The sequence below is a fragment of the Sprattus sprattus genome, assembly GCF_963457725.1.
Source record: "Sprattus sprattus genome assembly, chromosome: 4".
Classification (NCBI taxonomy): Eukaryota; Metazoa; Chordata; class Actinopteri; order Clupeiformes; family Clupeidae; genus Sprattus; species Sprattus sprattus.
The window spans coordinates 20,226,183-20,246,681 of NC_137923.1; the positions used below are offsets into that span (position 1 = coordinate 20,226,183).

Below are 20,499 nucleotides of genomic sequence, written 5' to 3' on the forward strand. Positions count from 1 at the left end.
GTCTCTCCCTCTCTCTCCTTCTCCATCTCCGTCTTCCTTGCTCTCTTTCTCTATCTACCTCTCCTGTCTGTGGTTTGGAATTGAGATAATCACAGCCATGTGGCAGCATTTAAAGTAAACAGCTGTAAAACAGAAACGCACGCACACACACACACACACACACACACACACACACACACACACACAAACATACACAAACATACACACAGACACACACACACACACACACACACACATACACACACACACACACACACACACACACACACACACTCGAACACACACACCGCACCCTGCTCTGATCTGCTCAGATATCTCACTGGTGATGTAACTGCAGAGGGACCACTCTATTGTACTGCTGTTTTTCCAAACATTCTCTCTCTCTCTCTCACACACACACACACACACACACACACACACACACACACACACACACACACACACACACACACACAAACACACACACACACACACACACACACACACACTCATATACACACACTACTGTAATGATGTTTCCCACACCCTGTCCCACACCCCCTCCCCCCTTATGATCTCCTCTCTGCTGGAATTATGGTGATGTTACCGTAATGCTGCTGATGGAATGTAGTGGGAACACTCTACTAAGTGTTTACCCTCCAAACCCACACCTTCTTCATGGGTTCTTGGTGTGAGCTAGGGCAGTGTTTGTCATACCCGTCTTTGCAACTCTATGCCCTTCTCACTTCCCCGTCTTTGGGAGGAAGGTGACGGCTGTTCCTGCCCATGCAGAGTCGTCTTCAGTCTCACTTCTCTCACCCCTTTAGCCATAGAAGATATGGAACGGAATAAAATAAGAAAAATCCAGAATAATAGGATGGCTCTTGAATGCTTTTCCTCTGAAGACAGGGGACAGAAGAAATTGTATGCATGAACAGTATTGGAGACGGGTCAGTCTAAAGCAGAGTAAAATTGATGATAAAACGTAAATGCTTCTCCTCCACCTTTCTGTCTTCAGAGGACAGTGTGTTTATGGACAACGATGAGGAGAGGAATGAGTATGTGCTGAATGACACCGGGATGATCTACTACGGCACAGAGAAACAGATTGGAGCTCGCACCTGGAACTTTGGACAGGTGAGGACACGCCGAGGTTCTCTGAGGAGTCTGGCCGACATGTTCTGGTGCAGAGTGCCTGGCATGAAAATGGTTTAGTTAGTTATATATCTGTTTCTTGCTTTCTCTTATCAGTTTGATAAGGACATCCTGCAAGCCTGCCTCTATGTTTTGGAGAAGAGTGATGTGCTCCCGTCTGGCAGAGGAGACCCCGTCAATGTGGTCAGAGTCATATCTGCTATGGTGAGTTCCACCATTAACACAATGAGCCCTAATTTCATTCACTGGCAACTGGAAACTAGCAACTAGCAACGAGCATCAAGCAAAGTCTAGCGCATGAACTAAAGCTATATTTAGAAAATGGGCAAAATCACTTTGCTAATTTTATTCAACAGGCAGCCGTGGCCGACTGGTTAGGGTTTCAGGCCGGAAACCGTAGGGTGGCCGGTTCAGTCCCCGACCACAAGGAAAAATGTGGGTGGGGGAAGTGGTATATCACTGCTCTCCCATGCCCACATCCACGGCTGAAGTGCCCTTGAGCAAGGCACCTTACCCCGATGACTGGTCCCCGGGAGCCGCCAAAGGCAGCTCACTGCTCCGGTTTAGTGTGTAACCTCACTTCACTGTGTGTGTGTCACTTCCCTGGATGGGTTAAATGCAGAGGTGGATTTCAGAGTGTGTGTGTGTGTCTACACCACCTCTACCATAGAGAGGACTTTCACTTTCAAGTCATAAGAGAAAAAACATGGATATGTTAGGACAATGCTCCCATACGCCACATTACAGCTGTGCATGACAGACTTTGGTTGAAACTAGGGCCAAATATATCCATAGATACACAAAGTGCTATCCCATTGCCCATAATGAAGATGATCACGATCAATTTGAACATTAATGGTCTGATCTAGTCCAAAGCTCAGTTCAGTCTTATTTTTGTCTATCAGTGTCAATGAGTGACAAACCAAACCTATACATGCATTGCATGTGCGTGTGTGTGTGTGTCTGTGTGTGTCTGTGTGTGTCTGTGTGTGTGTGTCAATGCAATTCTATTTGGTCCCCCTAATCATTTTGACTGAGGAATCACTCATGCAGTAAGCCTCTCTGTGGTGCAGATCAACTCTCCGGATGACTTAGGCGTTCTGGAGGGGAACTGGTCAGGGAAATACGTGGGCGGAACATCTCCCACAGCCTGGAGTGGCAGTGTGGACATCCTGAGGAAGTACTACCACGGGGGAGGAGCCCCCGTAAAATACGGCCAGTGCTGGGTCTTCTCTGGAGTGACTACAACGGGTGTGTTTTTGTGTGTGTGGAGGGGAAGGGATTGTGTGTGTATATGTGTCTGTGTGTATGCATGTTTATGTGTCTGGACTGGAGAGTGTCCGTGTGTTTATGTATATGTGTCTGTGACTGGAGAGTGTGAGTGTCAATCTGTCAGGCTGTGTCTGAACTGGTGAACTACTCAGTGTGCCTGTGTGTGTGAGAGAGAAATGCCTTTTCAAAATAGCAAGTTATTGATTCTATCTAGGGACACCACAACAGGTGCAGGCGTGCGTGTGGATTCGCATGTAATTTGTGGATGTATGTGTGTCTGTGTGTGTCTGCGCGCGTGTGTGTGTGTGTGTTTGTGTGTGTGTTTGTGTGTGTGTGTGTGTGTGTGTGTGTGTGTGTGTGTGTATGTGTGTGTGTGTCTATGTGTGTGTGTGTGTGAGCGCATGTTTGCCCCATGCCCCCTCGCTCTGTCTCTCATCTCTAGTATGCACTCTGAGGACATTAATAGCCAACCTCAGACCCTCACACGGCTCTGAGATAGGGCCTCCTGTTAAGGAGATCTAGGCCACATTCCTGCCATACCTCATAGCGGCTGCACTCCTAGCCTCCCTGCCAAGCCTACGAGTCTGACACACCCACCTTCACCTCTCTCTGCTCCCTCGGTGCTGGAGTTACGCTGCTGAAATACCAATAGTTCATTTACTGTCATTTCCTATTTCGTTTTCTTAGAATCCCAAAGGGATGTGGGTGTGTTCTTCTGATAAATGAAGTTAAGGGGATAGTATAGTCCACAGTCCTACAATGAGTGTATTTTTTCATGGTGAAGGGGGTGTGGGTGCTTTCCTCTGATAAATGAAAGTAAAGGGCTACTATGGTCTACAACAACGACTACTATAAGTGTCTTTGTTTATGGTGGAAGTTTAAGGGGAAGTAAATGTTTTTCCTTGATAAATTAAATTGATTGGTTACTATAGTCACACTAGAGTGCTAAGTCAAGTCATGTCAGAGTTCCCTCTGCTTCCTCAGTGCAGTATAGTCACATGTTTCTTAGGTTATTGGGTCCAGTGTAGTTGTTGGTGTGGTTATCTTATCTGATTAGTTGTGGTGAAAGTCATTGGGGAGGTCCATGTTTTTCACTGCTATGAAATGTAAATAATTTAATAATAATCTACTTAAGACACATCCCCACACTTGAGTTTTACGAGTGTGAGAGGTCAAGGCTTTGTCGTGTGACCTACAGAATGGTACATAATTGCAGTTGTTAAGTTGACATCCCCCAACCTCCCACCACAACTACCCTTCTATCTCACTCACCCTCTATCCCCCCTTGTCTCTCTCCATCCCTCTATCTCTCTCTATCCATATCTGTCTTTCTCCATCTCTCTCTCTCTCTGTCTCTCTCTTTTGTCTCTCTCTTGTTCTACCTGGCAGTGCTCAGGTGTTTGGGTGTCCCCAGCCGCAGCGTAACCAACTTCCAGTCCGCCCATGACACCGACGTCTCCCTGACAACTGATGTGTACTTTGACGAGAACATGGAGCCCATTGACTACCTCAACTCTGACTCAGTGTGGTGAGGCTTTGTTTACACTTCCTCTTTATCTTCCACTGGATCATGTACAAGAGTCACAATGGCACGGGTCTGGCTAACATACGTCTCTCAGAATCAGCTCGGCCTAAGTTAAGACTCAGTATAGGGTCACAGGGCAGTGGCCAATAGGGCTCTGGAGATGTCATGGAACAGAAAGCACAGCCTAAGCTAAACACATTAAGCGTGCTAATGTAAACACGTGTAAATGGAATGTGTTTTGAAAACAATTACCATTTTATGAGACCGTTATGGATGACAAGTCAAGAGTTTTCTCACTGTAATTCTCTGCCTTTCTGCCTCTTTCTCATGTTTTTTCTTCTCTCTTTCTCCCTCTCCCTTTCCTCCCTTAATCCTTTCTGCTTTTCTGACTCCCTATTTCTCCTGGCCCCCTCTCCACCTCCCTCCCTCCATCTATCTCTACCCTCTGTTCCTCCATCTCCCTCTCTCTCCCTCCCTCTCTCTCACTCAGGAACTTCCACGTGTGGAACGACTGCTGGATGGCCCGTCCTGACCTGCCCCCTGGCATGGGCGGCTGGCAGGCGGTTGACTCGACCCCGCAGGAGACCAGTCAGGGCACCTTCCGCTGTGGCCCAGCCTCCGTCACCGCCATTCGCACCGGCCAGGTGTACCTCAAGCACGACACGCCATTTGTGTTTGCCGAGGTGAGACCACTGTTGCTGCGGCTCAGTTTGATTCTGAACTTCTGAGAGTCTGTGGCAGTAAAAGCCAGTCTGTGCTTGCCCCTTGTTATTTCACAATGAATGGCTTTCATCTCGGGGCAGGTTATATAGTTTTGGACCAAGCCCACCTTTTGGATGGGGTATAATTAAACTGAACAAATTTTATGACATTACTTTCTGTGCACTGTTAAATCAGAGCATGTCCTGAGATGCCTGTATGATAGGATTCTAAAAACATTTTTGGTAGTATTAGCATACCTACACACACATTTCACAAAGGATCTATATTGATGACTTACTAGTTTTCCTTTAGAATGCTTGAAAAGCTGCCACATCCCACCAGCTATAAATGAAAGCCTGAATATGGCTTCAAGTTCACATCACCTTACCCCTTGTTTCTCCGTGTCCTCAGGTGAACAGTGATAAGATCTACTGGCAGCGCAACCTGGATGGCACTTTCAGCCAAGTCCACAGCGAGAAGAAAGCTGTAGGCCGCTTTATCAGTACCAAGGCAGTGGGCTCCAGCAAACGCGAGGACATCACACACCTGTACAAACACACAGAGGGTAGGGCTCATCAAAGTCACTTTTAATAACATTCTTACAGCACACACACACACACACACACACACACACACACACACACACACACACACACACACACACACACACACACACGAGAGAGACACCCCAAGGGTAAGGCTCACAGACAGTGAATTGATGCTGGATGGACTGCAAAATGAGGGCATGATTGGTCATGTCCTGATGGTATGAAGGGGATGGTCCTGAATATCATATCCACAATGCAGCCTAACAATTATAATATGATTTGATTTAATAATGATTATATGATCGTATTGATCATATGTATTATATGATAAGACATCCACAGTAAATATACTTTCATAAATGTATTACAAATGTATACCTGAGCTGGTATCTTAAAGTAAATCACTCCATATTGATGAATGATCTTCATTCTTCTCTTCAAATACAAAGGCTCAGAAGAGGAGCGCATCGCCGTGGAGACTGCCAGTCGCTATGGCACCAAGCCCTTCACCTATTCCTCCCCTATGGCTGAGGACGTGAGCGTGGAGGTGAAGCTGGAAGGGGATGGCCCTCGCATGGGGGCTGACGCCCAGCTCACTATCGTGGTGACAAACCTGAGCTCACAGGCCCGCAGTACCAACCTCCACAGTCAGGTGGCGGTCATGTACTACACCGGTGTGCTGAAGGGCACTGTCAAGAAGGACAAGCTGCCAGTGGAGCTCATGCCCAATGAAGGTGAGGCAGCATGGCATTTGATTGCTGCCTCTATGCCATAACCTTTTACACCATAGTCTGAAATAGAATGATATAGTACATGGGTTTAAAGACACTGGCCATACAATAGGGATAAACCTAACCAATCTCAGGAAGGATTAGAGGAGAAGAGGTAGACAAAAGACATTTTCATTATGTCCATTCTTTTATTAATGTGATGTAGTTCATGTGATGAATAAGCACATTTGTCTTGATGAACGAATGAATGAAATTACAAACAAACAAATGTCTAAAAGAATGAATTAGTGAATAAATGGAATTGTGTTCATTAGTCTTTAAATGTCTTGAATCACACACTCTCTCTCCCCTTCCCCAGTGAAGACCATTAATTGGGTCCTGCCCTACCAGCATTATCAGGACCAGCTGGTGGACCAAGCGGCACTGATGCTGACCGTGTCAGGTCGGGTCGCTGAAACCCAGCAGGTGCTGGCCTCTCAAACCAGCTTCCGGCTCCGCACACCCGACATCAACATCAAGGTACACATCAACATGGAGACTACCACCGCAATTTACTAACAGCAGTTCATAATGTTATGAAGCCTACTAAGCATAATTTTAATTAATACTTTTGCCCATTAGTAAGAGGTAATGTTATTTTACTTGGTAATGGTCAATGATTTATAATTCATAGCACTTAATATTGCTTGTGGGAGTTGGTTGGCGGTTCAAGTAATGAATCACATAATAGATAGGACCATAATGTACAGTGTAATTCAAAAAAGTAAACACAGACATTTAACAGACATTGTAATTTTTTAAGCATGAATATCATTAATGAATCAACTACATTGGTGAAGTGTTTTTTTTAAAGTGTTACGAATTACTTGTTGCTGTTCACTTAGGCTAATGTGTTATTATGTTATGTCTGCCCTCATCCGTGGTCTGCCTTTGATTGCATCTGTCTGTGGTTTCAGCCTGAAGGAGAGGCAGTGGTGGGGAAGCAGATGTCAGCTAAGATCACCTTCACCAACCCACTGCCGTCTACACTGCGTAATGTGTTCCTGCGTGTGGAGGGGCTAGGACTGAGGGACCTCCACCCCATTCAAATAGGGTAAGAACCACACACGCTACACAGACACACAGATAGGGTAAGAACCACAAACATGCTACACAGACACACAGATAGGGTAAGAACCACACACACGCTACACACACACACACAGATATGGTAAGAACCACACACACGCTAGACACACACACAGATAGGGTAAGAACCACACACACGCTACACAGACACACAGATAGGGTAAGAACCATACACATGCTACACACACACACACAGATATGGTAAGAACCCCACACACTCAGAACATGTAGACGCGTTACTGAGGGAGTGGGTGGTTTTGAACCTTTTTTTGAACCTTTTTTTTTACCTTTTTTTAACTTTTGAGAGGCCGAACAACAACCCTGACCTACTGCCTAAAACCTTCCCTGCCCTTGTGTATGCTCATGTACTCACTTATTCTCTCTCTCTCTCTCTCTGTTTTTCTCCTCCTCAATGTCTTTCTCACTCTCACTGTCCATCTTCCTTTCTATCGCCTCTCTCTCTCTCTCTCTCTCTCTCACCCCCGTAACCTATCTCTCTCTCTCTTTCTCTGTGTGTGTGTGTGTGTCTAACCCCCTTATCCCATCTCTCTCTCTCTCTCTCTCTCTCTCAGTGATGTGGGCCGCCACTCCACGGTGACGGTGACGGAGCACTTCATCCCGTCACTGGCAGGGACCAGGAAGCTGCTGGCGGCGCTTGACTGCAAGCAGCTCACGCAGGTGCACGGCGTCGCTGACATCCAGGTGCAAGAGAGCTGAGCAACAACTGTGAACCTGCCACTGTGCCTCTCTCACAGACACCAGACTTCCTGTCTGTGTAAGCTACAAGTCCTCAGTCTACCCCCACCCCCCTACCTACACCACCCTTCAGCAAATCATGCACAGTATTTTTAAAGGTCGGTGTAGGGTCTACCTCTCAGCCTATTGTTACAGTGCTCTACCTTTTTTTACACTCCTTCAGTGTGACTTACTGGAGAAAGTCAAAAGTCAGATTCTCAGTCACATTCTGTTCTTAAACATGACACAAGACCAGTCTTCTCTAGTCTTGCATAGCCAGGTGTACAATATATTATAAATATATATACGAACTATATATATCTGGAGACAGCCATGCAAAAATGTAAACTACATGTAGGCTGGGTATAGCATTAATAGAATTTAAATTTTAAAACCACTAAAAATTGATTGGACATTCTTGGATAAAATGACTGGAATATGTGGGGAATAGGGGTGGGTATGTAGACTCAGAGTCGACTCCTGACTGTGAACTCTCGCCATGCAGTGCCAAAGTTATGTCTAGCCTGAGACCAACGCCTTTCTCACTCTCTTTACCTTTATAAACAATTAACCATAATTAGTATCATTTTAACAAGAATTTCATGTATTGAAGGTGAAACCAAACAAAGGCTGTTGTTAACATTTACTAGAGATTTATTACATTCTTTAATTCGTGTAATATTAAGCTCTGGTTGCATAATAAAACCACTGAGCTGACGTCATGCATCCATATGTGATTCCCATTTCAATGCATCTTTAAAGAACATGAAACCCAGCACTGTTTCTGGGCTTTGAGGGGTGGGCTGGCAGCATCCCCTTAGGAGGATATAAAGTGCCTTTGTGAGTGTGAGGTATGCTTTGTTTACTAAAGGTCCTCCAGACGGAAAGAAACATGGCAGCATTGATTCTTTTTATAAAAATGTGGTCATTTTCATTATGAGGGTGTTTCAGACAAGGTGATTACAAAGCATCATGACAATAGCCCTGGTTGTCTTCTTATTAGAAGTATGGGAATGTTTTCCACAAAGTGAAATAAAAATAGCCCTTTACTTGATGAATAACAGTGTTTCAAGTGCTGGAATGTACATGTGTTTTCTAGTTTTGCCACTTTTGTACCAACATGTTATGCACTGTACCAGAGGTTTGAAGCTGAGATTTTTGCTGTTATGTAGTCTACATGATCAATGCCCTAAAACACCAGAGAAATCCGTGGTGGATAAATAATCATGATCACAGTATTAAGCCCCTATACAAGACTGTGCCATTTTTGATGTCACATTTACAAATTATTGGTTAATAATTTCCAAATGCTTGTAATATGTCCTGCACTTAAAAAGGTCAAATGAAGAAAAGCATAGAATGCATACTGTAGTGACGGTCATTACTACTAATACGATTATTATTTATCGATGTATTTACATTATTGTTGTTTGTCAGATGCTATATTTTGTTGCTATTAAAACAAGATGTACGTTGGTGATTGTGTTGTGAATCAGCTCTGTTAATGTAATTGTGTTGATGCAGTCAGCGAAAGGCCAGAGCATATTTACTGATGAAATAATTGAGATATTATTTTCAGGACAGTATTCACAAACAATGTTCAGTGCTATTTCTCAGTGTTTAACTACATTGACATTACATACGCTAAGACATAGTGAACTAGTTGAAAAGAAACTGAAATTAAATGAAAAGGATTTATCTAAGCTAAATTAACCCAACATGAGGTTTTCTTCTGCATGATTCGTCCTGATAACATTCCAAGCTTATTTAGCCAGGTGTGTCAGTCTTGGATCAAGAATAATTGCTAGGTTACATTTCAGGATGGGGCAGGGCTAAATGTCTAATAAAAAGGAGTGTCAAAAATGGTTGGTGGATATTTTTCCATTGCAACGGAGTTATGTTTACAAACAGGGACATTCTTCTTTAGTCTGTCACATACCTCACCCCACACTCCAAACCCTGGCACTGTATAATAAACTCTGTAAAGGCTATTCGGCCATTTCATACCAAAATGACACACATGACCACAGGACACTTATTGAACTGGGGAATGTTTATCAACTCTTGACTTCTGTGGCATCCTTCCATTGTGGTGTGCTTTGTAAGTAATTTGTCTTTTTTTAGACACACACACACACACAGAGAAAATATTTCTTAGTAATTATTAACTCAAATCTCACTCACACAAGGTATAGTCATATAGGTAGAGTTGTTGTAACAGCACATTTGCACAACTGGCCCAGATGCCATACAGACTTGGTTGATTGTGGTATCACAATAAATGGGGGTGTAAATCTCTGGATTTCCGTATTGATTCTACTGTATGATTACTGTACTGTACTGTATAAGCAGACAGTGTCTTAATGTTTGTTTGTAAAGAAAATAGTTTGTAACTAAATTGTGTTTCTTGGTATCCATTTATCATCAGCCTTACAATGGAAAGGTTAACAGCATTAACACATGTGTAAGCAATTTTGTGTGATTTGAGTTCGTAGGAACTTGTGCACTCAGCACTTTGACACAGACCTTTCAAATATGTGTTAAATTTCTCATTTAGTCTCCAGGTTCCCAGCATGCACCGACCGCAAGATTCCCTGCATAAATCTACCACAGACTCACCTCATCTGGCGGAGTACTACTGACCTCTAGTGGTGTTCTATGTAATATAATATAACATAACGGAACGTATCTCCCCCTTCTAATATTTAATGGCAAGATGCTGTGAAGTAGCAGTTGATTAGATGAATCATGTCATTTCATACATTTATCCAGTTGTCAGGAGCTTTTATCCTTAGTGGTACTCAGTTCAAGTAAGGCCTATTTCATCAGTATGTGGCTCTGTGAGTAACTAACCGGTGGCCTTGATGTAGAGCCACAACAACTGTTTCTATTATGTTCAGGTTGAAAAAGTAGTACCAATAAGAGGATTTCAAAATGTGAAACATACAAACTTTTATTGCAATAGTGGGTAATAAAACTCATGGAGGTTCATCCATTAAACATAAGAGTCCAAGTGCCTGGAAAACAAGTCTCCAAGAACGCACAATTTACATTCCAGTAACAGAGTGTGAAGCCTGCACTGAATGAACTGCACTCATTCACATAGAGCTCATACATCCTTAAGTGCCAACCCCTGATTCAAATACACCTTATACATCCTTTAGTGGCAATCTCTGATTCAAATAGAGCTTATACATCCTTTAGTGGCAATCTCTGATTCAAATAGAGCTTATACATCCTTAAGTGGCAACCTCTGATTCATATAGGGCTCATACATCCTTTAGTGGCAACCTCTTTAAACCTCTTTATAAATATTTTCCGACGTTCAGATTGTGTAAGCACCATGTGTCATGTGGTTAACATGTTAGTGTAAAATGGAGGAGAATTCAGACAGGGAGTCAGATATGTGCACAATCAGAGAGCAGGAGCCAAATCACTCAGCCAGGGCACAACCTGATTCACATAACTGAACTTCATCCAATCGGCAGGGCTTTTGGCAACTGGCAATAAGGCCCAGCTGTATACATACACACACACACACACACACACACACACACACACACACACACGTGCACACCCACACTTGCATGTGCACACACACACACTAACAGCACTGCACCTGCTCTGGCAAACACAGACACAGACTCCGGCACACAGACACCCCCCCCCACACACACACACACACACACACAGAGACACACACACAGAGACACACACACAGAGACACACACACACACACACACACACCATATTCAGTCCACAGTATCACAGAGTTTCTGCACTTCATTATTGAATATTTCATACTGGTCAGCATAGACATGATGAGAGGCATCAGGAACCACCTGTGGAGAAACATAAAACATTATTTAACAAGCATACATATTGACCTCTGTCCCCCATTTCAGTTCAGTAATAACCTTAAAATCTAGCATTGACTTTCCCCTTATATAAGTATTCCTGCAGACACCTCTGTTCTTGCCACTGGAAAGACCTTTCCTGTATGCTTTTACTTCTGAAGCCCCAATTAAACTATTGACCCTCATTTTCTATTTACTTCTCTATACCATTTCTGCACTATTATCTCGTATCACTTCATGACAATTCTTTCATATCATTATCTCTGCCATTCTCTACTCCACTGCCCTGTTTCCCGTCTGCGTTGACTCACAATGACACGTGTGGGGCTCTGTCCTCTGATCTGGGCCACCCTGTGTCCAGAGGAACTGTCCACCCAGGAGCGCGCTCCGTACAGCATGGTCACAGGCAGCTCGGGCGGGAGCAGGTGCACCCGCTGCATCATTGGCCTCTTCGCCCAGCCCAGAGACTCCGACAAAGCCCTGAAGCCCACCTCCCCACTGGGAGAGAGAAGTGTGTGTGTGTGTGGGGGGGGGGGGCATATGAAGGAAGGACAGATTTGAGAGGTAAACAGCGAAAGAGAGACAGGGAAGGAGGGAGGATGTGTGAGAGAGGAGTATTGAGAATGAGAGAGAGAGGGGGGGGGGGCAAAAAGCACCCAAGAAACCATACAAGTGAGAGGTAGATAGAAAGAGAGAAAAAGAGGTAGAGGGAGGAGGAGGAAGAGGGAACAAGACAGAGAGGTAAAGAGAGAGAGAGAGTGGAAGAGACACTGTTACTCTACTAACTAAATTCAATTACTAGATGTTTGAAAAAAGTTGTCATCGCCTTTCACAGATCAAATTTGATTCTTGAAGATGCACACATGATCATATAATGTTTTTATGTTTAAACAGTCCATTGCTAATACCTTGGGGTCTGGGCGTTACAGTGGTAGAGGTATTCGGTCATAGTGTTATCATCAAAAATATCCTCAAATTTCCGTTTGAAGTCAGGACGAAACCTCGTAACCAAGCCTGGTCCTGCACATACAAAAATACAAAGACAGTGAGATGCATGAAGACAAACTGCACAAGAGAAACAGATTAGATGAAGTTAAGAAAAGTGATAGATGTAACAGACATTACAAGCGCAGAGAATATATCCAGTTCTGTCATTTGCATTTCATTTAGTACAAATCTGGCATGCAGATAACTCCACCATCCAATGTATGACTTGGAAGTGCAAGGGAGGACTTTACTTAAGTCACATGGACTCGTTTTTACATCTCATCTGCATAAACCATGCTACTTCACCTTCATACATACATCATTGACATGGAACACATAGACTCAATTATGAAAGTGATGGAATTCTTCGTCAATAAAAAGAAACAATATCAGCTTCAGCTACATTTTGAGTCAGACACACAAGAAAAAAAGTCAGGAGAAAAAGAAGAGGATTTTAGGAAATGCAGGTGTAGACATAAAATGGGACACGTCTTGTCTCAGTGTTGTTACTTAATTTAGCAGCATGCTACCAATAATGTCGATGATAGTGAAACTTCAAATGAAGCAAACCATGGCTAAGATAATGGATGCCATTGCCTACAGATAAAGACAAAATATAAGAGCAGTATATTCCATGATCAGATTTGGTTGTCTCTCTTACTCTAAGTCAACCTCTTTTTCCAACTGTACACTCTCTCGCACACACACACCCACACACACCCACACACACCCACACACACACACACACTCACCCCAGGGTCCTGCAGCTCTGATGACAGCCAGCGGGTTGAAAAGGCTGAACAGGGATGCGATGGCCTTGACCCAGCGAGGTGGTGCTGGCCGCTTCACCCCCAGATTCTGCCCTGCCGAGTCAATGGCCTCGGGCTGTGGCCGCTCGGGGAAACCCCACGGGTCCACCAGGATCAGGTGGGACACTCTGCATTAGGAAACAACACTTTTAACACAGCACCACCAAATAAACACCTTTAAGAATAGCATACATAAACCAATCGTTGGAGCTACTTAGAACGTGTTATCCCAGCAGGTCACGGCAAAGTTCAAGATTAGGCAGTATTGCTAAAATGCAGAAAAAACATGAGGGACATGGAACTATTAATGGAATGGAATTAATTATCATCAGGGCAACATATAAGTGTATGCCATTAACTTTTCATGCACAACACGATGTGAGGTATCTTCCAAAGATTTCTGAACCTTGCTGCTGACTGAGATAACACCATTCCAGCTTTATTGATATTTCTTTGTATAGTAAATTTTACTTTTACATAGTCCAGATAACACCCTAAGTATCTGGTTTGACCAATTGGTTAAACAAACTGCCAAGAAAGTATACGACAATCAGATAGATTACAGCCAGAACAGAATCAGGACAAGAAACCCACTTCTAGTTTACTTTTGTAATGAATATGTGCATTTGGTTTTACAGAAGTGATATAGCACGCAAGTGGCTTTCCATTATCCATGATATAGCACTAGTCCTTGTGCCATATCGCTGAATGTTTGACTTCACACACGGCCAGGGTCCCTACACTGAGACATGCTGACTGAGGCCTGAACGCCACCTCTCAAACAGAAGTACACTGAGGCTGTTTACTTCTCTCCTAAAGAGTTGATCACTGAGGTCCGACTGAGGCTGTTCTTCTCTCTCCTAAAGAGTTGATCGCTAAAGTGTGCACTTAGGCCGTCTCAGTAAAGGTCTGACTGGGTCCAAAGTCACCTCTCATTTCCAAGGACGGAGCTGAAATACGAGGAAAAGATTTAACTGTGGCCCTAATGTAAACTCTAACCTCTCAGTAGTAAAGTGTGGATGGAGGCCCTAATGTCATCCATCATCCCTCTGGTAGGAGTTGACCCACACAGTAAGGACTTAAGGACAGTAGCCTTAGTGACACACCTCACCTTTCAGTGTGGTGCATAGCGTAGGGAACCATCCTCTAAATAATCATCTCTAACCTCTCATGTCTCAGTAAAAAAAGCTAACTATGGCTGTAATGTCTCCCCTGTCCTCTTGGGGTACCGCAAGATGTTGGCAGGTAGCCCCTAGACTGTTACACACCCCTCATGTGTAAAAAGGGCTAATTTTATCCCTCACCTGTCGGGGTAGCGTGTGGCATATGACGTGGCGAGGTATCCCCCTAGGCTGTGCCCAAGCAGGATCATGCGTTCCAGGCCCACCGCCTGCCTCCACTGCTCAATCGAGTTGACCGACTGGTCCTCGGCCAGCTCGGCGTCTGTGGGGAAAGGGGGCCGCGAGCTGCGGCTGAACCCCAGCAAGTCGAAGGCGTGGACGGGTCGTGAGCGGCTCAGCGAGTCCAGGTTACGGATCCAGAGGCCCACCCCACCACCAAAGCCATGCACCATTACCAACGGGGTCTTAGAGGCTGGGAGAGAAAGAGAGAGAAAGTAGGAGTAGAATTTTAAAAAAGGAGGAGAAAGAGGAGAGGGAGGAGAGGGAAGTGAAGTTAGATTAGGTACCAAGCAACAGTAGGTTAAGGAGGTGCCATTGAGCTTATAATGATAATACAATATTTCTTGTTATTGTTAGGGGGTCTTGCTACATGGGATGAATAATTACCCTTCAAACGCAGTATACACAATAGCAGGGGTCAAAGAAAAATAGGCATATGTGTATACATAAAATTAGCTTAGAAGCAGAGAGAGAGAGAGAGAATTAGCCCACCTTGTTCTGAGGCCCGGCGGACTGTTTTGTTGGTGACGGTCAGGGTCCATATCCGGTTCTGATCAGGGAGTGTCACAAAGCGGGCCCACACATCATTACGCAGACCTTAAAGGGAGACAAATGGACATTATTATCTTATGTTATATAAGTTTGGGTCACAGAGGACATGAATCATTTTTTGTACAATTGTAGCTTTCAAAAAATAATGGAGAAATGACATGTGCACTACCAAACAAATAGGATGTCTTGTCCACAGCGGTAATGACACATAACCCAAGAGAAACAGTAGGTTAAGCACGTGGCATATTTGTAGTCTGTGTGTCAGTAAAATGTTCTCTCACTGGGGACTGCGCAATTAAAGTGTCCCCAAAAGGGTGACTTACAGGCAAGGATCTTGGCCTCTGCAGTCTTCAGAAGGGACATGGATGTTGGCCTCCAGGACGGCCACCACGACCAGTTCCCGCTGGTATCCCTGAAAAAGATCCGTGAACAGGATGAGGCCTATGGCAGGCAACCGTACAGTTGAACAATGACGGCAAACACAAGTTGAAAAGGGTTGGCAAACACAACAAACACACCCACAGGCAATCCATCTCACATTCCAACATGCTCTACAAACTCTCATATCATCCTCAGTGGACTACTAATCACACAAGGCTGGCAAAGGTCAGCTACCACGATTAAGGTATAGGACCAGTGCAGCTGTCAAATTAATTGCCATTCCAGCCACACATTCAAATATAACGTCACATACATTTGATGAGACAAAGGGATGTTTGATCTACAGAAATTAAAGTCCATATGGCTTTGTGATAATTTTACAACTTATATACATTAGGCTAATCACCACACTGGAACATGCTGATTAATGAATCTATGACTTTGAGCTCACTACACAGTACACACAGTTATGTTGGTATGGCAAGGTGAAGACATGCATATTGTTTACAATGTCATACTACTCAGAGGACTAGTACTACCTACAGCAACCAAAGATAAGCTAATTGAAACACTGCAAAAGTGCTCGGTCATTGTGACTCACACCGTGTATCCGAGTCACTCTTTAGGGGGACTTCAATGAAACAGGAGTTGGCCTGTCTATGTCAGCGGGAGCCTAAACCTACACTGAGACAGGGCAACCGCAATTAAATCAGGCTGTGATGGATTTACCAGAGATAGTTATTGTGATGGTAACAACTCTTAAAATAATAATAATGAAAAAGATTACACAAGATCTCTGACAATACAGTAGCCCATATCAAGAGTAATGCCTGGCCATCAAAGTGCCACATTTATGTTGGAGGTTACGTAACATTGAAAGAACACGAGACCACAGAAGCATAACTTCGCATAAATTCACCAGTGGCAAACTAATGTTACACAAACTAGAGGTGGAGCGTATCGGATCAACCATTTTATAAATTGTTATAGCGTAAACTTTTCAGTTTTGATACTTACTCAAATTCGGTCTCGTCTTGCATAGCAGCGTTCGATGGAGATGTGATATTTCGTTAACATTATACGACAAGCATCAATGACGCTACTACAACATTTCATTCAACACAGAGGACATGTTACGCCTTACCGGTTGATATCACAGCTGATTCAATAACACTATTTTGTAACCAGAGTCACCTGACAATGAGAGAGGCGGGGACATATTGCATGGCCATTGGTCATTGGGCAAATCAAAACTTTTCAACTCAGTAAAATAGATTTCTAGTAATATAAGGAATCATTATATTTTGTTCGTGCTAAAATATCTGACACCACTGTGAATTAATACAGGCCGATTATTCCTCATTGTTATATTTTGATGCTGTCGGAACTAAATGATGATGAGGGTTTTTTAAGTCGGAAGAAAATTCATGGGACACAATGACGTACATCCGTGTGGAATGAAATAACACGTCAGTTGAATGAAAAACGCTAGTGGGTGTTCTGTAGATTTGTGTAAATCGTTTTGTTTCGAGTTGTTAACCAAGTGTATTTTTATTCCTATTAAGCAACAATGTCCAACTCTGTAATATCCGTCGTATCGCGGTTCTTGGAGGAATACACGACCAGTACGTCAAATAAGCTGAAGCTGGTCGATGCTTACCTGCTGTACATCTTGCTAACAGGAGCGCTCCAGTTCCTGTACTGTTTGTTGGTCGGCACATTCCCTTTTAACAGCTTTTTGTCAGGCTTCATCTCGTGCGTCGGAGCCTTCATTCTTGGAGGTACTCGGGATAATTAACTTTACATTGTTTTATTTATTGTGAAATGTCAGTGGTGATGGTGGTTGCTGTAAAATTGCACGAAACGATCTAGCAGGCCATTTTTTTGATCGGACGGTCGTGACTATTGTAGGGGCTGAACTTATCTATAAAACAGTTTAAACACTTCTTAGGTCTGTACAGTTTTTGTTCAGGGAGCTCAAGAAACCTAGTCACTTATGCTTGCAAATGGCCCAGCGGTGCTCCACTCATAACATAACTAAATTGCTAAGACTATACTTAAACGCATACTCCTAAATCCTATGAGTTATCAGTGGAAAGGGGTTGGATATGTACCCTGCAGGCTGCTGGTAGCACCTCCACCGTCATTGAGTGTCAATCTGAATGCGATTTCACACACTGCTCTCCTCTGTCCTCAGTTTGCCTGCGTATCCAGATCAACCCACAGAATAAAGGTGACTTCCTTACGGTGTCCCCCGAGCGAGCATTCGCCGATTTCTTATTCGCTCACACCGTTCTCCATCTGGTGGTGATCAACTTCATCGGATGAATGGATCCATGCCGTACGGTTGACCTCAACTGGTATGTATTGCTGTCAAATTCGAGACATTAAATCACGCTAAACCGAGCCATTGGCTAAAACATAATCTATAGCCATTAAAGCTATTGGCTTGATTATGATTTAAAATCAACCAGCACATTAATTAAATCAAAGGCTTCCATTATTTTTAACCAGGGATTAAAAACGAAATATTTTTCATTTCGTTTCGTTCTGACCAGAAACGTTATTTTTCTGTTCCGTTCCAGTGTTCCTATGCTTCTCTTCATGTTATTAACCGGTTAGAACCTTATAAAAGAACGGTTAATAACGTTCTTTTCAAAAATGTCATGGGGGGGGGGGGGGTGCGGGGGGGTGCGCGTGCCGGGGGGTGCGCGTGCCTAATGTTTGTCATCATGCGGGGGGGGCGCGAGCTTAATGTTTGTCATTATTCGGGTGTGTGCGTGAAGCCTATAGGCTAAATGCAATGCGCACTTTTCCAACGTTGTGGAAACGGAGTTTGCCTACAACTTATAATAAACAATGAAACAACATTATATCACCTTGCAGTTCTATTTTATTTGTTTCCAGTCGGCAACATGAAATTAGGCTGCAGGACCATTTAAACGCAAACATGTCTTTCGAACTGAAGTCCGTTCAAAAAAAAGAAAGCAAGAAATGCAGCAGCTTAGACCCATGGCTATTCAAAACAAAATGACAACAAACTCAGCCGGTCACATTTAGGCCTACATTCAAATTCGGAAAGCATCTCCAACAAAACGTTCTCCATTACGCGCAAAATAAACACAACTCATGTCCATAGCTAGAGGCCTATGCCTACTCTCTTCTATTAACTCGAGAGTTAGCCTATTTGAAATGGACAACAGATAGCTTACATACCAAATTGCTTATTCAGTTTAAGGAAAAGTATGTCCTCCAAAACATTCTCCTTCAGATTGCTGCGCAAAGGAGACAGGATATATTTGAGAGGCGAAAAGGCACGCTCTACACTGACCTAGGTAACGTTCACAGGCAGCACAATCATTGCAGATCTGTTAGGCTACTCACGGCTCGCTAGTGTCAACAGTAGTTTCACTTCAGCCAGGCGGTCTGGGTAACATTTAGCGGGCAGGTAGCCAAGCCCATCACTTCCGGAATAAAACTTTATTTCAAGATTTATTTTAACAATTATTTTATTCCCACAATATTTCAAGAAAGGTTATTTGGAACGAAAAATAACGTTATTAACCGGTTATTTAAAATTGAAAATATTGTTTTCACTCCGGAACAGCTGAAATTGTTTTTGTTCCGGTTTTCGATTACGTTCATCATAAAATTTCGTTCTTTACCGGCTTTCGTTTTCGTTCTTTGAACCGTTTCTAATCCCTGTTTTTAACTGTATAGTAGTCTACACCCATCTGTACGGATGTAAATAACATAAATGATTTAGGTTGGTAAACACTGCTGACATTGATGTCTGAAATCTGATGTCTGAAACAGGAATGTCACTCTGCATATTTATGGTACAACAATTAAAAGGTTTCACACTATTCCTTTGATTTATATGCATTTCTACAGTGATTCAGGTGCCTTGTAAGCATTTATTTTATATTTTAAGGAAAATGCAGACAAAAGTAATTAAAGACCTAAATCTGTAAAAGTCGATGCATAGAAATGTTGTAATACACTGTCACGTCTTAAAATCAGAAAGACACTACTGTTGTTAGTGAATAGGAAATTATTTCACAGCAAAAACACACATTGCACATTTTAATGTGGATTCCATTTGAAACAAATATCCCTATAATCTACTTCATGCTGCTAAATGCCATTGCTTGTAATAAACCATTGAGATAGAGGGAGAAAGTTATTTGACTGCTTCATCGAGGCAAAGTATGGTTATTTATGGTTATGATTAGATATTTAACACACATTTTTATCTAAAGCAACTTACACAATTAATGTTAAAGTGAGAACCTTTTTTACACCAACAAAACTGACAATGGCAACAGTACAAATAATGTCAAAGAAGGTTTAAATGATAATATGCAATATGATCACATGTGAGATGGGTCTTCAGACTATTTTGGAAGATGCTTAATCAGGCATGTTTGTTGCAGATCAGATGCCTCCACTCTACAGCCTTACCAGAAGCCCATCAGAAACATGGAAACAGCTTTATGATAATCTAGAACAGCATGAAAACTTGGAATTGTGGGATTGCAATGGCCAGTGGAACTGCCGCTCTGATCACCGTATAATTGGATGAAAGAATTTTGCACAACCAACAATGTTGCAGTTGTCATGTTTTTGTCTGGTTTCTTTTTTTCTTCTTTTTTTTCTTTCTACTTTTTATAACATGTTTCCAGTGTGTTGGCACTGAAATAAAGTGAGTCAACTAAAGACTTGTTGGCCCTGGTCT

General features: G+C 43.1%; 3 protein-coding genes across 6 annotated transcripts in view; 2 read left to right on the forward strand and 1 right to left on the reverse strand.

The window, feature by feature from the left end:
• The window catches only part of LOC308364556 (protein-glutamine gamma-glutamyltransferase K-like), a 19,078-nt gene extending 9,867 nt beyond the window's left edge, over positions 1–9,211 (forward strand). Inside the window, exons 5-14 of the mRNA XM_080837718.1 lie at positions 998–1,116; positions 1,231–1,338; positions 2,208–2,385; positions 3,796–3,934; positions 4,422–4,614; positions 5,045–5,198; positions 5,631–5,915; positions 6,271–6,431; positions 6,869–7,005; positions 7,613–9,211. Coding sequence (XP_080693844.1) covers positions 998–1,116; positions 1,231–1,338; positions 2,208–2,385; positions 3,796–3,934; positions 4,422–4,614; positions 5,045–5,198; positions 5,631–5,915; positions 6,271–6,431; positions 6,869–7,005; positions 7,613–7,757 — 1,619 coding nt within the window. The 3' untranslated portion in view covers positions 7,758–9,211. The remainder of the gene's footprint in view (positions 1–997; positions 1,117–1,230; positions 1,339–2,207; positions 2,386–3,795; positions 3,935–4,421; positions 4,615–5,044; positions 5,199–5,630; positions 5,916–6,270; positions 6,432–6,868; positions 7,006–7,612) is intronic.
• Positions 9,212–10,727: 1,516 nt separating this feature from the next.
• abhd4 (abhydrolase domain containing 4, N-acyl phospholipase B) lies at positions 10,728–16,917 on the reverse strand. 3 transcript variants are annotated; one of them, XM_080836895.1, is made up of 9 exons: positions 16,779–16,917; positions 16,363–16,445; positions 15,704–15,792; positions 15,321–15,425; positions 14,733–15,021; positions 13,372–13,556; positions 12,541–12,652; positions 11,944–12,130; positions 10,728–11,617 (listed from the first exon to the last, which is right to left on the reverse strand). In XM_080836895.1, exons 3-9 carry the CDS (start codon positions 15,741–15,743, stop codon positions 11,528–11,530), a joined length of 1,008 nt encoding a protein of 335 aa, XP_080693021.1. In that variant the 5' UTR covers positions 15,744–15,792; positions 16,363–16,445; positions 16,779–16,917; the 3' UTR covers positions 10,728–11,527. The 3 variants fall into 3 exon arrangements, with proteins under 3 accessions (XP_080693021.1, XP_080693022.1, XP_080693020.1); XM_080836896.1 differs by having other exon boundaries at positions 16,363–16,440; positions 16,779–16,907; XM_080836894.1 differs by lacking the exon at positions 16,363–16,445 and having other exon boundaries at positions 16,779–16,825.
• Positions 16,918–17,221: 304 nt separating this feature from the next.
• On the forward strand, positions 17,222–20,474 carry dad1 (defender against cell death 1). Of its 2 annotated transcripts, none has more exons than XM_080837998.1 (3): positions 17,222–17,542; positions 17,959–18,121; positions 20,198–20,474. In XM_080837998.1, the coding sequence occupies exons 1-2, from the start codon at positions 17,332–17,334 to the stop codon at positions 18,087–18,089; spliced, it is 342 nt and encodes a 113-aa protein (XP_080694124.1). In that variant the 5' UTR covers positions 17,222–17,331; the 3' UTR covers positions 18,090–18,121; positions 20,198–20,474. The 2 variants fall into 2 exon arrangements, with proteins under 2 accessions (XP_080694124.1, XP_080694125.1); XM_080837999.1 differs by having other exon boundaries at positions 20,203–20,474.
• The last annotated feature ends 25 nt before the right edge of the window (positions 20,475–20,499 follow it).

Coding starts and splice junctions, on each gene's coding strand:
- abhd4 (XM_080836894.1), bottom strand. CDS start 16,801: ATGCAAGACGAGACCGAATTTGA. Junction 15,793..16,778: donor CAAGACGAGACCGAATTTGA/GTAAGTATCAAA, acceptor GATCTTTTTCAG/GGATACCAGCGGGAACTGGT. Junction 15,022..15,320: donor CCGCCGGGCCTCAGAACAAG/GTGGGCTAATTC, acceptor TTTCTCTCCCAG/CCTCTAAGACCCCGTTGGTA.
- dad1 (XM_080837998.1), top strand. CDS start 17,332: ATGTCCAACTCTGTAATATCCGTCGTATCGCGGTTCTTGGAGGAATAC. Junction 17,543..17,958: donor CGGAGCCTTCATTCTTGGAG/GTACTCGGGATA, acceptor CTCTGTCCTCAG/TTTGCCTGCGTATCCAGATC.